A 17,994-nucleotide genomic window follows, 5' to 3' on the forward strand; every position below is an offset into this window, starting at 1 on the left:
CCAGCGATCTTTTTTTAACCCATTTCATATCAATTCTTTGATTTGTTTCCCTTTTTAATTTTTTAAATATATTAAAATTCTAGTCAATACAAATTTTAATATTTTTAATGCAAAGTATTATATAGATTATATTGTATGCATAAAAATATATTTTTTTGATATTTCTGATGTATTTCGAACATCCCATTTTCAACAACTACTCCTGATCTTAAAATATTTTGCTTGAATAATTAAAAGATTTTGGATTTCAATGTAATATTCCCCGTGTTTCTGATTTGCTCTGTTGCTAGGAAAATTACCTTTGAACACAAATGCTAACACACACCTTCAGTGTGTTTTCGTCAAGAAATTAAGGAAACCACACTTTAAAATATTTGATGAAAGAAGTCCTACACACTATTACAAAATCATAATATGAATAAACTACTTTACAGTTATGACAGAAAAAAATTCTTAACATAAACCGAAGGATAAAACTTAAGACAAGCACAATGTGCCTCTAATAAAATATAAAATAAATTTTTAAAAGCAATTAGAAAATAGTTCGGGCAATAGTTTATTTTATATCCAACTTTTACCGAATATTTTGCTTACATCGATTTTATTTATCATTATAGATATTTTTGCAAGAAATCTATGATATTCTATGGAACCAATGTTTAAAAACCTCAATTAATTCTTTTATTTAAAATTAGGGAGAAAAAAAAAAGAGAATAAAATTTTGAGATGATGAAGCATTGCTGACTGTTCTGGATCCACATGAATATGTAATAATTTTTTGTTCCCCAAGTCAAGTTCAAAGATTATGGTACTGATCTATAAATAGGATAGTGTAAGAAGGGCATTAGCTTACAACTGACGAACATAATGGCTCTTAATTAGCAATTAAATTAACAACAAAAATAAAATTTATCAGGTAAATTATTTCTTCAACGGTTAGTAAGTCCCCATGAACTGTGAAAATTCGAGAAATTTTTCAGTTTGATTTCAAAAGGTGGAAAATGAAGCCTGATATAGAGATTCTCATGCAAAATGTAGTAGAGTTACAAATGAGAGTGCAAGAATCCTTCAACCAAATCCTGTTCAGAGTAAGCGAATTTGCAAGTGTTACATCAAATATGTAAAACAATTGGTGCTTTCATTTAGCAAACCAAAATGGATTACAGTTGAATGAATTTCAGTTCGAAAACCCCGATTCAGTAATTCGTGATGAAAATTGACATGGTAAAGAAATAAGAATAATCTTATTTTGAAGGGGAAATTAGCAATTTTTAAAAAACCCCAATGAAAAAAAAAAAGCATCTTCAAAAGCTTTTTAAAAACTAAAATAAGCACCTTGTAAAAACATTACATACCCTGAAATACTTATATAATAGTGGGATTAGTTCTTTACCATAAAATGGTTAGATTGTATTAATTTAACATATGCATTATAAAAACACTGTTATAAATGAACCAACCTGAACTGTAGGAGTGTGATCCATACGCATTAGCTTTCTGAAATTGAGAATTAGTGGTTGCTCCATGGGTGTTAGTCGCAGGAGGAACCTAGAATGGAATAGGCAAACAAAATGACAAAGAAATATAAATTCCCTAACATGTTCGCAAGATCATAAAGCCGTTGACTTTATAGGGAGCTTAAAATATTGTTTTATTCCAACTACAACTGCAGACATGTATTATTTAGTCTTTCTAGTGAAATGATAGTCTTTAAAATTAGTTTTTTCTGTAGAAAAAAGTATATTTATATATTAATAAAATTAAACAAAGTCGTAAATAATTTTGTAATATTATTAAGGGAAAAATTAAAATTTTTAATTTTAATGAATTATTAATCATAGCTGTTGCACAACGAAATTTCAATAAAATTAACAGGCTTTTAAGAAATACTAGTGTGTTGAAATAAATGCTATTGTGACATGAAAAAATCCTTTAATTTCAAAAGTTAAGAAATTTGAAGCGCAGCACACAAAATTTTGTTAAGCATAAACATAAGAACCACTCACTCAATGTAAGGAACAATCTTTAGACATAAACGCTAAACAATTGAAAAAAAATGATGTACAGAAAACTATATCTACATGGCAGAGTAACAAATACACCTGAAATCTGGATAAGTGAATATAGCAAACCAACATGAATGAAATACAAATAAACAAACAAATGCTTTCAGATTGTTTTACCCAATTAATATTTAGCACAAAACAAACACTATCTTTTATTTGAAACTTTACCTAAGTTTAACATTTCAATGATGCATATAATTGCATTAAACCGTAGGGTCAGGCTGCATAAAATGTTTTCAGCTATTTAATTTACAAAATAAAAACCTAAACATTAAAACCAGAATAAATGTTACTTTTCTGTTACAATTTGATAACTTTAAAACTCAGTGGTACAACAGCTCACTAAGGGCCAAGATTGCTGTGTCTATCCGTTTTCTTGACCTAGGGTTCTGGCATGAAGGAGCAGATGCTTAGGTTGGATGGCCAGCCAAATGAAGCCTCCAAACATGCTTAATGCTCAGCTACTCAATTTATCGACCCATTGAAAGGTTGAGTCAACCATGCCTTGTCAGAGGATAGAATCAATGCCTGTGTCCACAGTGAGACAAAGGATAATTTTTTCTTTAAAAACTTTCAGCTATAAAGTAACTTGACTGAAATGTGTAATATTAAAAACAGACTAAAAAAAATCCCACATGCAAATGGAACGAAACATAGGAACCAAACAAAAACAAAAGAAACTTAAACAATAAAATAAAACTACATTTTATTCTTTTTTACAATTTGATAACTTTAGCTTAAACTCAGGTAGGTGTTACAAAATCTCTAATCATATGCTATACAGTTTTGACAAATACTCCTATTATGAACTTCAATGGGTACACATGTATCATGTGCTTTCCTGGTAGAAACTTTGGTAACAGTGGATGCATTCCGGGTAGTAAAGATTATCTAAGTGATTAAAACTTGATTTCAAAATTGAACTCACTGGGAAGATGGGGGGTGCCGCATAGTGATGGATACCTCCCATCATGCCCCCAGCAAAGTAATAACCATAACCAGGCGGCAGAGCAGCAGCAGGATTTAAGAAAGCTTGTCCATGAGCCTGAGTGCTTGCCTGACCTTGAGATAATGTTGTAGCTACTGTTGAGGCATCAGTTTCTGCTCTACTGTATTTACCATCAGCTGCAAAATAAATAAAAAAAATATTTGAAAAAACAAATTATGTCAGCTAAAACAAGTATTTAAAACCATTCTTGTCAACATGAATAAGGCGAATCCAGCACATTTTACGAAATAATATAAATTTTAGGCTAACAATAACAAAATTAAAAAATTTCATAGGTGCGGGAAATAAAAGGATTTTTGCATCGTACAGAATTATATTAAACCACGTGAAGAGGTTTTTCTTGGTTCATTTTGGTACACTTAGAAGGATGACAGGACTTCTATTTTAACACTCCTGTGTCAGATAATGGAAGTTAAACACTCAGTAGAGCTACTTTATTTTCAGGGCACACAACATTTGATGTTACTTCATCAGATCTTATAATTTTCTTTGAAATATATTTAGTTTAGCTATTAGTTTTAACTTCTTTCTCTTTTATGGGAGGTGCAGCATTTCTTTAGTTTTTATTGTAAAACTTCACTGTGTCAGCTGATGCAGGCTCAACCACTAACAGAGTTATTTTATATCCAGAGCACACAACTTCTGATGCTATTTCATCAGATCTCTGAAAGGAAGAATTTTTCAAAGGATTTTAAACCCGTACTTGCTTTGCACTCAATTGTTGCTGCTATCGTTGACCTGATTTAATACTTTTCCCCATGATATGATTGCTTTTCAAATAAAATTTTGTCTGCGGGCAAATTCTTTTTCTTTCAAAATTAGTTTTTATAAACATAAACCTTTCTTCCATCTCGGTTTTCAAATGAAAGTTCAGCTTCCATACAAAATTTCAATTAAAATTAAAGCAGCAAGTTTAAAAAAAATATAAAATACCAACTCAATATCCCCTAATACTATTTCCATTATTTTATATAGTTATATACACTTTAAAATAAGAAAGTTCTAAATAAAAAAAAATTAATAAAAGACTGAAAATTACAGAAAAGTTTTAACTGATCACAATCAATGAGATTTACTTCATTATTTAACAATACTTAGGCAGTTAGGTCCCCATGTTGTTAACCAATAAAAAACAGTACCTTTTTCTGTACAGAGAAAAATTAACATGCATCGATTATCAAAGAGCTGTGTTGATGAAATGAATGCAACGCTAAAGATGAAGAGCTAATTGTACACCTGATTCATAAACATTAGTTCAAGAAAACGCAAATAACTTTATGGAATGAACTAAAAATAGAATTTGTTCAATGATTAGATAATTTTATAAATTTAATTTTAAAAGAAGCCCTTTATTCTGTTTAAAGACAATTTGTCTGCTAATTAATATTAAATAAATGTCATTTCAAATAGAATCAGATTTGATAGCTGATTTAGAATTAAGCAAAGTGTACCTCTACTAGGATTTTTTTAAAAATACATATTAATATTTCTTGACCTATTTTAAATTTGCCAGATTTAATTTTTAGGTATTTAAAATTTCTTATGGCTACATCATAAATGTAGTTTTCCCTAAAATTACACATTTAGTAATAGGATTTTATTTTTCCATAAGAAAAATCAACTGAAAGACACATACATAAGAATTAAATAATTATATCATAGTACCTGTATAAGCTACACTGGTCATGCCTGGATCCCGCCCAGTCATGCTTGTAGGAGCTTGAAACTGCATATCATAGTAGCCCTATAAAAATAAAAGTAAACTTAACAAGTACACTTTTTACACAAAAACATTACTCCTAAGAGTTTGAAGTGCTCAAAAGTTAAATTATGCCTATCAGTCACAAATGAACTTTCACTCAAAACCAGATTGAAACACAATCAAAATGAAAATTAAGCACAACATTGGTTAGAAGGAATCTTGTAAGTTTTTCACTTCAACATAAAAACAGTGATGACGTTACTTTAGAAAATATAACATAAAGACGCTTAACGAGAAGCTGAGTCCAAAAGGTTTTTTTTTTTTTATGAAAAAATAAATTAGTTATATATTTTGAAAGAGTTGAAGTTACTTTAAATTTCTAATCAGTTAAAAAAAAGAAAGCTTAAGGCATTTTCTACAGTGATTCCAGGTTAAAGAGGCATACAATTGTGGTTATCTCAAAAACAAGGTTAAAATATTCCCTACTACAAAGCAAGAAAATTTTAAAAAGCAATGTTTATAGTCATTCATCGTCAAAGTCACATCCAATCTTGGTCAAATGTTAGTCAAAACAAGGTTAAAAATATGATCTAAAGTGAAGGTCACAGACAAAACAATTTTACTACAATCATTCTCAATCAAAAACACATCCAACATACAAAATGATGAGTAGAGTAGTAAGTCTATGAAAATTATAACTATCTCATGAAGCTTGGTGATGAATGAATGGCTCATAGTGCAATTACTATTATCTTTTAAGAAAAAAAAAATCATAGAACACAAAGACTAATTGGATGAACAAAAACGAGATAGGTTATAGATGCTAAGGGTCAAGGTTGAATGATGTTACAAGTGAAGGTATGAGAAAGCGACATTACAAAATGGGAGGAAATAAAAAAAGCCATTTGAGATGATCAGACTAATATGTAGTGTGTGAAAAGCAGATGATGGGCAGCCACAATATTAATGATGATGATGATGAAAACAGGCTACAATTTGTCACATACCAAAGTGGATAGCTTCGACTGCAACATCTGCATGTCTTCATAACTATAGACAGGCGACTGTAAACCCTTCAAAGAGAGAAACAAATCATGAAGAACATACATTGTAAAGTCTACTGTGTTTTTTCCCCCAAGTGTCAAAAGCTATTGCACACAGGGTGGTGAAAATTAAATAAATTGTGTAAAGAGAAAGCCAAGGTGATAGGGTAAGTGTGTAGTAAAATGTTTGCTATAAAAAAAAAGTATTTAATTTTCTTAGAGGATTAAAAAAAAAGTCCGTAAGAATAAAGGTATACAATTAATGCTTACCATGGATGAGAGTTTGGATTGTAATACTTGCACATCTTCATAACTGTAGATGGGCTGTTGCAAACCCTGTAAATAAGGTATGAAATAAAGCATTTCTTCATAATTTCAAATTTATTACAGAATACAAAATAAATCAGAGTGAAAATCAAAAATTTCTTACGTAGAATGGCAAACTGGCCTGCCCCATAACATACTGATGACCCAACATTGCAGCTGGCATATTTTGTGGAATATTTGGTACTGCTTTACCTGCTGAAGATATTAAAATCAATTTAAGAACATAAAACAAAAAAATACAAACTAAAAAATTAAAAATAGCACTTACTTGCAGAGAGAGAGTTCTTGAGCACTGATGTTGTGGTGGTTGAAGATGATGTTGAAACAAGACCCAAGACAGAGTTCATATTCGAAGAATTTTGTACCGAATGATTCGTAGCCGACGTTTGTGCCAAACTGCTCACAGATAAGACACTTGAACTAGTTGTCGTACTTGGAACTTCGTAAGAGTGCTGCAAATCATAAAACAAAATATATTGGATTAAATATTTTTCACAAAATTTAGATAAATTAAGTGAGAATACATCTTAAGAATGAAGCCTTTTTTATTTTTACTATCTCTAAAGATGCTTTTATAACTTCATTGTATCTGGATAGAAGAAGGGGTTAGACATCTAAATTAGGCTAATTTAAGTTCTAAAGTAAACTATAATGCCCATGAAGCCAGACTAGTTATGTTTTGCATGAAAACACAATTAGTACCAAAAATATGCTTTGATACACATGGATGGTAATGTTTTTTTCACAATGAAAAAGACTGCCTTTGGAGAAACTAGATTCTCCCAACCCAAGAGAAGAAAAATGTAATCAAATAATTCATAATTACATTTTTAGTCTAATGCAATAAATAGCATTAACTTCAAATATATTTATTTCATGTCAGATGTAAAAAACAAAATATGTAAAATCACAAATAAATACAGTAATATTAATAAAAAAAAGTGTCAACAGTAAGGACATTTTTCAGCACACTGGTTTACATTGCATTTTACTACAACAAAATAGGCACTAAACTAAAATTATATTAGTAAACATTTATCTAATACAAGTGTATTTATCTATTTATAAAATAAAATCAACACAAATAAAATATATTAAAAAATAAATTATTACCATAAAAATAGATTATTATAACAATCACATTAAAAATAATTCGAATAGAAATAAATAAAAAATATTATAAAAAAAGAGTTATTTCTTTAAAAAAGTACATGTAAAGAGCTTCTGAAGTTTAACTTTATTTAAATTATTCTTATAATATTTTTAACTGGTTGCAACTTGCATAATCACTGAGAAAACTTTCTTATTGGTAACATATATATTTTAATACATAAATCAGAATCTTAAAGGTTAAATTGTTTTTCTACTCACAACAAATCACTAAATCTAACCTGCAGACGAGTTATATTAGGAACGAAATTATGCTTTTAAGTATAATCGAATTTAATTAGCTGGAATTCTAAAAATATATACCTCAAATATTGTACCACCTTGCATACCCTCCAACTTATGAGGATTTTGAAAATAATTCTTTCTAGTGGTAGGTAGCGAACCAAAGTAGAAATTTTTAAAGCAAATGGATCTCTCATAAAACTTTTATCAGAACTTAAGAATCTAGCCATATGGCCTGCACTTTTATAAGTAATAGTGGACAAGTTACGCTAAAATTAATTTTTTTAAATATTAAGACATTAATTTTGCTACCGTCTGAAAAGAAGATTTCTGAAACTACAGAAATTCCGTAGCAGTTGGAGGGTATGCACCTTGTCATAAAACCCTTTCCTAAAACCATGCAAGTTGGTAGCAATACTTAAAAAATAAATGTTACTTCGATTCAGTTTTATCTGGAAGAAAAATCTCATCCCAGAACAAATTTTACTTCAATCAAAATAATAAAAAATTATTATCTGCATGTTTTGAAGGAATTACACTGTAATGACTTTTTTTCACAACAAAATTATCAAAAATGAATGTTCGCCACCAAATTTATTTTTAAATCTAATCCTTCAACTTCACTTTTGAAAAAAACTGAAAATTTATTAATAAATATTTAAAAAGCAATATGAGTTTCATTGAAAAAATTTTACTTACTTGAGATGAATTGTGTTGGGATTCTAGGAGGGATGATTCTTTCACACTGTGGTTAAGAGAATTAGATAATTTAGAATTGGATACAGAAGTAGAGATCATAGAACCAGACTGAGCAGCTGTAGTCACTGCACCACTGTATACACTTTGTTGACTATTATAACTGCTATTATTTGTTCCATAAGAAGATGAATGGGAACTATAACCTAAGAGCAAAAATTGTGGGAACATTTTAAGCAATAAATTTAATTAAAATATAAATCTATTAGTTAAGGAATAAGAAAAAAAGATTTTTAAAAATTACTCGCAAATAACATTTTTAAAAAGGTTTATGTATTTTTTAATAAATTAAACAATAAACTATTTTTCATAAATTTATTTAATAACGCTGCCTTTGCTTAACACAGAGAATTTTTAGAACAGTCAATTTGCTATAACTCGGAGTACCATAAATATCAATAATTGTGAAACTGCAATTCTAACCTAAAAAAATTTATATTGCATTTTTGGAAATAAATTAACATAAAACAGCTTACTTCACCATAAAAATTTGGTAAAGTAGTATTTTGTTAGTTGAGTTTTTGTTTTTTCATAAAATGTTGAATTATCAAAAATTCGATTTCAATGAATTCTATAAATAAGACTATAGATTTGAAGAACGATGTACATGGTGTACAATCCCAATGGCAAAGAAGTTTGAACCATTAAATTTCACAAATTTTTTGAAGCATTAATTAAAATAAAAAGATGCTAGGTAAAAAATATAAATCTTTTAATTGATTAATTTAAAATATTAATTATTCTTTGAAAAAAAATCCAACATTTTGAACTCACACAAAAATTAGGAATCTTTGGACAAAAGCTATAAATCAGGACATTCACCAACCTTGGAATGTGGAAATAAAAGGATAAATATAGACAAGGGCGCCGGCAGCGGGGTGCACTTGCACCCCCCTGGCTTTTTTTAAACAATTAAAGAGATACAGAAAAAAAAATTTGGTTATAAAATTTTTTTTTATTAAAAATATTTTTATTCAAGAACAAATAATTAAGTAATTATTGATACATAACAAATAAAAAAATTGTATAATCAAACAAGAATTGCAATCATCTTGTTAACTGTCCAAATCTGTTTATAACTTTTTCAATGAATTCTGAGTCATCTTTTCTTATGCACACTGAGCAAGCACAAACTACTTAATCTCTTGTGAAACATTGTAGACGGATTCCATGTTTTGATGCTTCGCATTGTACTAAAAGTGCGTTCAATAGTACAGTTTTATCCGCTACAGCTCGATAAAACGGTGTGGCCTGAATAACTAAATCGATGTATTCGAGGGATTCATAAGATATTGAAATAGATGAAGAAAATTAACAGATGGAAGTATATGTAATAACAAAACATAACAGAATATTTTCACTTTTTTCAGGGGGGAGAGTAATTTGTTAGAGAGTTGCACCCCCTTTTATATCATTCTGCTGGCGCCCTTGAATATAGATGCCCACATTCAAATTGATCCAGCTTATATCAAACAGAGAACTTCTGGATCGGTATTGTCTCAATGTAGGAGAAATTAGCTCAGTTAACAAAACTGATGCAAAAATTTTTATAAAAATAAAAACATACCTGTTACAAAATATAATTCATATATTCGCGATTCTTCATACTATACATTCATATATTCTTCATACTAAAAAACATCAATTATAGTCATAATTGACATTTTGAAACTGGAAGAATGAAGAAACCAACGATATGCAAAAATAAAAAATCAGGCTCTTTCCAACTTTTGTTGAAATTTCAACCATAATAAAGGGAGAAAAAAAAATTTAATTCATTTAATATTACAAATTAATACCTCAATACATATACTCATTACAATGATGATTATATCAGTCAATCAATTATATCAGTCATTAATTTACTAAATTAATCTTTAAATTATACAACCATTATTAAGTCTATTAACAAATAAAATTTAAAAATATAATGAAGGAGATACAAGATATGATTTTTGAAACATCCATAATCATCTAAAAATATCATTGAATTACACGCCATTAAGACATGAAATTTACCAGTTTGAGAAGAATAGGAGCTTGCTGTTGTGGTAACAGGAGTAGAATAAGGTGTAGGCTGTAGACCATAAGCAGATGAGGATCCTGAAACGTAAGAGGAATTCTGAGATTGCCCCTGATATTTTGGCTGGGATGGCTGATTGCTAGATATATCACTGGATCCACTGTTCATGGATGAAGAAGTGTGGGTGTAGCTCACAGTAGATGGCACAAGGTTGGACGAGTTCAACACTGACTTTTGATTGGAATAAGAAGAATATGCCGAATCATGAGTGGATGTGTTAAAATTCAGAGCACTCTGGTCTGACTTGTTACTCATCATAGTACCTAGGAAAAAAATATATATATATTTTAAAAAATAAAATAACTCAAAATTTTTTAAAACTGAGACTGTAATCTGAGATTCCAACTTGGAAATTATGATTTCAGAAATAATCACACATAACTTTTAATGATTTTCAGTAATCCTCAGTAACATTAAAGTTTTACCTCATAATTTTAACATTAAAGATTTATTGTTTATTTTAATGGTACTATAAATTAAAAATTAATAAGAATTAATTCATTATATAATTATCTTAATAATTAATATTCCAAAACTGTTTTGTTTAAAAAAAGAGATAAAATTTGAGTTTAAGATTCACCTAAAAAGGTACATAAATACATACTTGTATAATAGAACACAAAATAAGAAACTGAAACTTCAATAAAAAATTGTTTATTTATCTGCTATATGGAAATCTAATTTAGTACTTTGCTTTACAGCTCTTATCTCAGCATCAGAAAATGTCCTTTCAAAACACACTTTTTTGTTTGTTAATGCTACAAAACACGTGCCCTTCCACACTACATGCATGACCATAACATTGCATTACTTTTTCATCTTTTGCTTGACGTTCCATTGCATTGAGAGCTACATTATTCACATATACTGGCTTTTTTGCTCGTTAAATCTTCGTTAAAAAACAACGAGACAAAAACGATCAATTGCTTAAGCAGACAGTAAGTACCGCTTATTTCTGTGCTGTTGACATGACGGATTGAAAGCGTGAGAGCTAGAAGCGCTACGTTTAAAAGGAGCATCCTCACTGCGCCCAAAAATGCATTTCAGATCGCCGTCCTCTTCGACCAATACGATTCAATGAGAATGATTCTTAAAGAGAAAAATTTATAGAATAAAAATTAAACTTTTGGATGAGTTAAAAATTATTTTTCCGTAATTTTGGGGGAGTAGCCCGTAATAGCAAAATGTTGTCATAAAATCCGTAATAATTACAGTATTGATTCTTAAAAGGAAAAATTATAGAATAAAATTGAAACTTTCGGATGAGTTAAAAACTATTTTTCACTAATTTTGGGGGAGTAGCCCGTAATAGCGTAATGTTGTCATAAAATCCGTAATAATTACGGTAAATCCATAATAGTTGGCATCTCAGTGTAATATAACTAACAGCAAGATATGAGATTTTTAGAGGCGCCAACTTTCCAAACAGGCTATTAGTAATTAGAAGTACAATAACACAAACAGAGCTCATACAAGACCTTCAAGGAGGCAGAATGCTATTTTCCCCTAAAAAAGGGCCTCTATCACAAAACAGAGTTTTTTAAGACCATTAAATTAAATTAAAAATAACTCCCCAGTCAAATTCGCAAATTTTATATATTAGTTTTAAAATGAGGACAATTCTCGAATTTTGAAAATGGTGCATGTCGTAATAACAACCGCAAATCAATTATTGCCGCAAATCAATCGTGTGATAGTGATGATTAAATATGAAATTTGTATTGTATTAATTACACCAGAATAAAAAACCATTAGGACTAATAGCTGTAAAAAAAATAATAAAAACAAAACGGCATGGATGTATGATAAAATTTACCTACATTAAACACGTCAAAAAGTGACTGCTTAAATCAGAAAAGTCGCTTGTCATAATAACATTGTATAAAAATCATCAGAATAAGAAAAGAAAAAAAGGTGGAAATTGCCAGAAACGAAGTTGATTTACAATGGATTCATTGCAAATCGAACATCTGTCCTTTAACAAGTCAGGGGCATAATTAGGTTTATGGGGCATGCAGGGAGGAATTTTTTAATCAAAGGGCCTACTATGAATGATGAACATATAAAGCTATAACATAATACTATATAGCCTTTAATACAATATAAGTAATAATAATATATAATTCTACCTAAGTATATACTTAATACTACACCTGAACATAGTATAAAATATAAAAAGGTATCACTTAGGTGTTATTTTTTTCTTACAATTATTAAGTAGAAAGTTCAAAAATTGATAACTTTTGGAAGATATGGGGTGGATATAATTTCAACAGATAATTACGAAAATTTTCAAAAAAAAAAAAAACAAACAAACAAAATAAAAACTTTATTTTTTACTCAACCCTAACACAGTAATCTTTGACTACGAAATTGTAACAATTATAAATAAATTGTAATAGCTAGCCCTTCTTTATTTTATTTTTACAGACAGATGATCTTTTTTTATCTTCACACAAATAATTAATAGAATTTTTCTAGAGAAGAAAAGGTTGAAAACATCGCAATAAATTTTAGAGATTACAATATTAATATAAGCTAACATCCTTTATTATAGATAACATTACTGCACTTTGAAATTACATTTGTGAAGATTATATGATCTAATAGATGAGAAAAAAAAATTACTTTTTTTTTTCTCTTGTCAGTAGAACAGTGTTTTGATCGTAGAAATAAAATGGGTGAGAATGTCTCACCCTTTCTCAAAAACAGGGTGAGATTTCAAAAAGTTAAGTGAGATCTAAAAATTAAAAAAAAAAAACACTCAAAGAGACTTGAAAAAAAAAATCATTTCTTTAATTATAATAAATTTTTAACATCTTCTAATTTTTAAAGCATTAAATATTTTTTTTGCATCATCATATGGAAAATGTTCTACATCTACTTTTTCATCAGCTATTCTCATTAGGTTGCTCAAATCGGCTTTTGTTTCGTTTTGATCGTTTCTACCCACATTTGTTTCCTTTTCATTTGTCCGTTTCGGAGTAGAAGATATTGCCTTTACAAGGTATTTGTCCATCTTGCATTAATGTGCAAAAACATGTCTTACATGGAGAAACCTTACCTACGGTAAACACGTGGTTGCAGAGAAATGCGTTAAAGAGGTTTGGAGGGATGGTGCTCTGTTGTTCTTAAAGGTTCTGAACAATACTGGTAAATAGGAAGCTAGATAATGGGGCAGATGTTGAAAATAATGAAAGATCCAGGAAGAAAATTGAAACGGATTTCATTCTAAATGGCGTAATGAGAATTTTTTTTCAAAATGCAAGAAATTCGAAAATTTTGAAATTGGTTAATTGAATGCGTGAATTTCTTGCGGTAATCAATTTTTAACGTGAGAAAAGAAAAAAAAAAACTAGCGAGATTCTCGCGCTGTAGTGAAAACACTGGTAGAATAATAATAAATAATAAGGACTAGTGTTGCCATATATAATGTTGAAACAATAAACTTTAAACTTAGCTAATAACACAATGTTTTTATTTTTTAAAAAGTAAATTCATCCGAAACGTTTTTAATTTAAATTTCAAATATAAATTAATTAATGAGTATTTCCACTCTATTTAAATGTCAAAAAAAATATGAATAAGTAATTTCAAAAGATTTGCAACCATTCTACTTGAGAAACAAAAAATTAAATATGTATCCATGCTCTTTAAATTTGATAAGAGATTTCATAAATTTGATAAGACATATACATACTTTCTAGATTGCTACCTTGATTTGATCGATGATTAACAAATGAAGACACATTTTCAACACTTTTATGCTCACTTTGAGATAATAAAATACTCTCTTGGTTTGCAACCTAAAATAAATAACAAGTGTAAATCAAAAATTAATGAGCTTGTTAAAAAACATTTTTCTATATAAGTCGCAACTAACTTCGGAAAACATTTATTGCAAATTACTACAGGGTGCGTAGCCAAATCTTTGAATCAAAAATAAGCACTTTTTAAAAACTTTTCAAGCACTTTACAAAAATTTTCAAGCACTCAAAAAATTCATATTCAATCAATGATATTATTGAAAAACAAAAACTTTTTATAAACAGTTTTAGCGTTTAAAAAAACCCAAAAAGAAACGGGCGTAAATCGAAACATCACCGAGAGAATTCAACTTGACCCTGAACTCAGAACAAAAGTACCCTTACCCCCTACGTCAAAAAAAGTGCCGGAAGTAAAATAAAATAAACAAGAACAAAATTTAAATAAATTATAAAGAAAAACATTTCATAAGGATCTGATATTCTCTATCCGAATTGGAGCACTCGGGTTTGGGTTTAAAGTGCGCGTGTATGCACAAGTCATAACGTGGGTACGGCATGAAGTCCGCATGAATGATTACGTAGCAAACTCCCCATTTTTCGTGAAATGCATGGGATCCACCAGATATCACTGAAAGGAGACAAAAAAAAATTTCGGAAAAAAGCACTTTTTAAAAACGCCAGCTAAAAAAAGCACCTTTAAAAGCTTTTAAAAACGAAATCCCCCAAAAAGCACCTTTAAGTACTTTTTACAAACGCTACGCACCCTGTACTATAAATACCGTTTAAAAAGAAAAAAACTATTTTTTTTTAGAAATGAAAATTTTTTTTCTATAAATTCTATAAATAAAATTGCATAAATAAGACAAAATTTAATTAGACATTTATATACTGATATCAATTTAAATACAGCATTGAAAACAATTCATTAAAAACAGAACATCATACACTATGTCCAATAGTAACTTTTCAGGGTAGATAGTAGACTTATAGATATTTTGAGGGTATTATAAGAAGGGCAACGACCAATTATGAATACATAATAACTCAAAAATAAAATAACCCTACTTTACTAACCCCTTTCTTTACCCTAATTTATATCGGCTCTTAGGTTCTTAACACCCAGTTTTTAAACTGATAAAGGTTGCTAAAAATCAACCCATTAGTTATTTCACAAAAATTATAAGAACTGCATGATCATTTTAAACGTGGTTAGGTGCTTTTAATTAGGAAAATATGACAATGTAGATGGTTGAACTTTCCTTAAATTTTTTGTAAATGTATGTTTTTTAGTTAATAAAACAAAATAATAACTTACCTTTTGTGACTGGCCAAGTTCATTGGATATAGAGTTCTGACTTGGGCTACTGTGAGACCCAATATTATAAGTAGATTCTTTACTCATAGTCACGGAAGATGGCAAAGCATTTGAGTAAGCTGAAGAGGTAATGCTCGATGGTAATGTTTGACTATTTACATGACTGGAAACACTTGAGCTATTAAGGGAAAGATGACGCTTATCATTGCAAAATATTAAGAAATTATAACTACTTTTAAATATACAAAGTCTTCACACAATATTTAAAAAAGTTAATATTCATTACTTGCTTTAATACGTTACACGATAATAAGACAATCAAAAGATGAAAATTATAAACTTTTAATTAAATTTCATTCATAAAATACTGATGACTTGCTTAAATAAAGGAAACTTCAATTCATACCTTTGTCCTAGATCCTGATAAGCACTACTGGTTTCACCAGATGTGAAGTCAAACGGCGATGAATCAGTACCAAACTGTAAAGCTCCAAATTGTACATCTAGAGATGTGACTGCATCATCAGGCATTACTACAGCCGATTCTGGAATCTATACAGAGATGCAAAAGAAATTTAATAAATAAAAATACACCATTTTTATAATTAGGGCCAGGATGTTGAGGAGAAATCCAATTACTTGCATTTCTAGTTTTGTTTCCCCTATAGAACATAACTATTTTTTTTTCCTTTGGTATTTTTATCATTTAGTAATTTCATCTTTTCTCTAATAATTGTCATAATAATTTTGAATTTCTTTTATTTTAAGAGAAAATTGCTATTGAAATATATATATATATTTAAATCATAAGTTTCGCATTGGATCCAATTATTTTAAACATCCCTAGTAACAAGTGTTGACAATAATAAAAGTATTTGCTGTTGGGCAAAAAGCATGATGTTCTTAAAAATTTTAACTAAAAATTTTAACTAAAAATTTATTAATTTTTAATTACCTTTATCAAGTATTTCATTACAATTTATTCCTTACTAGCATATTTGTTTTAAATATTTAAACAATGAATATAAATTATAATTTATAACTCTTTTAAAATGTTAATACAAAACATGTTTTTGAGAATTTCTAAGGGCATTATTTTTCATTTTTAGGTTATTTTTTATATTTTAAATTATTTTGCAGACTATAAAGGCATTTTACAAGAATTTTCAGGTCTTCAACATCACAGCTCTGGTCATAACTTATAAGATAAAAAACAATGTGCTACATACATTTTAAATAAAAAGTTAAAGTTAGCAGAAGTTAGGAAAATAACTATGTAGAATAGGGGTGCACAATTTGTGGTTACGGGAAACATGCGGCCAGCAGACTTGTTGATGAGTGGCCCGCAAGAACTTCGGAACTCAATTTTTTTTAATTAAAAATTTCTAAAATTTTGAATTGTAAATTTGCGTAATGATTTTTTGATGCACTCAATTTGCACAGATTCTATTGAAAATCTATATTGTTTCTTGATTGCTTTTTCAAGGGTTATTGCTACAAAATTATGTATGATTGATTAAAAAAATTAAAAAAAAATTAAAATATTACAATGTGCGAGTTTCGTATTTGAGTAATAAATTTTTGACTGCCATCAATTTTTCCAGCTTTATTATAAATAGTGTATTATAAAAACTAGTATAAATACAGCACATACATACATATATTAATAAATCAATTTAATTATTTTTAAATATCAGTTTTTATTATTATTACTTTGAATTAAACTTAATTAAAAGTATTTAATTTACCAAAAATATGTTTCTAAAGTTTGTTGATAAAAATATTTAATCTTAAAAACACCAATTTTAAGATATAAATAATCACATTTGTCACCACAATGACTAAATATGCTTATAGCCCTCCATTAGTCAGCCTGCTGCGTGAGTGGCCCCTCACTCAAAAAGGTTGTGCATTCCTCATATATAACTACAGAAAAGTACACCCTAAAGTAGAACTCCAGAAAAGTGCACATGTATGATAAAAGATTGAACAAATAAACGAACAGAAGTATGAAATTATTTTATTCACCTTAGACGGAGGTGGTAGTCTAGCTTTTGGTGGCGGTTTCACCCTTTGCGGTAGAGGAGATGTTTGATGTTGCGAGGTTGTTGTTTTTGTTGTGCTCATACTCTGTTGGGATGCAACAGGCGAATGCAGATCCCTTGAAATATGAACACCGGATGAGGACGTTGAAGAATAATTGGACTGGGAGACAATAACTTGTTGCAGCTCAGGTGGAAGTTGAACATGATGTTGACTGCTAGTGTTATTAACACTATAGCTTGATGGATAGTTAGGGCTGTTTGACTGAAATGAACTAGAGTTGATTGAGGGGGCAGCGGGGGTATTTTGACTCACAACCTACAAACATAAATTGAATTTAACAAAACATAATTTTACAACAAACATAATAAACATTTAGCAAAATAAATATTTCAAATTTCATTAATATCAATGTAAGGAGTAAAGGAAGAAAAGTTAGGGGTTAGCTTCAAGATAGATAGAAAGAGTAAAAAGTTAATATATAATGTCAC

The 17,994-nt window shown here is 29.1% G+C and overlaps 1 protein-coding gene across 7 annotated transcripts in view; it reads right to left on the reverse strand.

The window, feature by feature from the left end:
* Positions 1 to 17,994, reverse strand: part of lig (ubiquitin-associated protein-like lingerer) — a 41,017-nt gene that overhangs the window by 6,831 nt on the left and 16,192 nt on the right. For 2 of the 7 annotated variants that reach the window (XM_016053015.5, XM_016053016.5), the window contains exons 11-23: positions 17,489 to 17,821; positions 15,867 to 16,012; positions 15,461 to 15,638; positions 14,079 to 14,184; positions 10,315 to 10,641; positions 8,239 to 8,441; positions 6,416 to 6,599; positions 6,251 to 6,342; positions 6,091 to 6,156; positions 5,785 to 5,850; positions 4,741 to 4,819; positions 2,995 to 3,191; positions 1,461 to 1,548 (exon numbers count right to left, since the gene is read on the reverse strand). In XM_016053015.5, coding sequence (XP_015908501.1) covers positions 1,461 to 1,548; positions 2,995 to 3,191; positions 4,741 to 4,819; positions 5,785 to 5,850; positions 6,091 to 6,156; positions 6,251 to 6,342; positions 6,416 to 6,599; positions 8,239 to 8,441; positions 10,315 to 10,641; positions 14,079 to 14,184; positions 15,461 to 15,638; positions 15,867 to 16,012; positions 17,489 to 17,821 — 2,065 coding nt within the window. The remainder of the gene's footprint in view (positions 1 to 1,460; positions 1,549 to 2,994; positions 3,192 to 4,740; positions 4,820 to 5,784; positions 5,851 to 6,090; positions 6,157 to 6,250; positions 6,343 to 6,415; positions 6,600 to 8,238; positions 8,442 to 10,314; positions 10,642 to 14,078; positions 14,185 to 15,460; positions 15,639 to 15,866; positions 16,013 to 17,488; positions 17,822 to 17,994) is intronic. The other 5 variants (XM_016053019.5, XM_071186211.2, XM_016053018.5 and 2 more) reach the window with 3 other exon arrangements.

The sequence above is a fragment of the Parasteatoda tepidariorum genome, chromosome 9 (assembly GCF_982258835.1).
Source record: "Parasteatoda tepidariorum strain Cologne lab strain chromosome 9, Ptep-v5.0, whole genome shotgun sequence".
NCBI classification, from domain to species: Eukaryota; Metazoa; Arthropoda; class Arachnida; order Araneae; family Theridiidae; genus Parasteatoda; species Parasteatoda tepidariorum.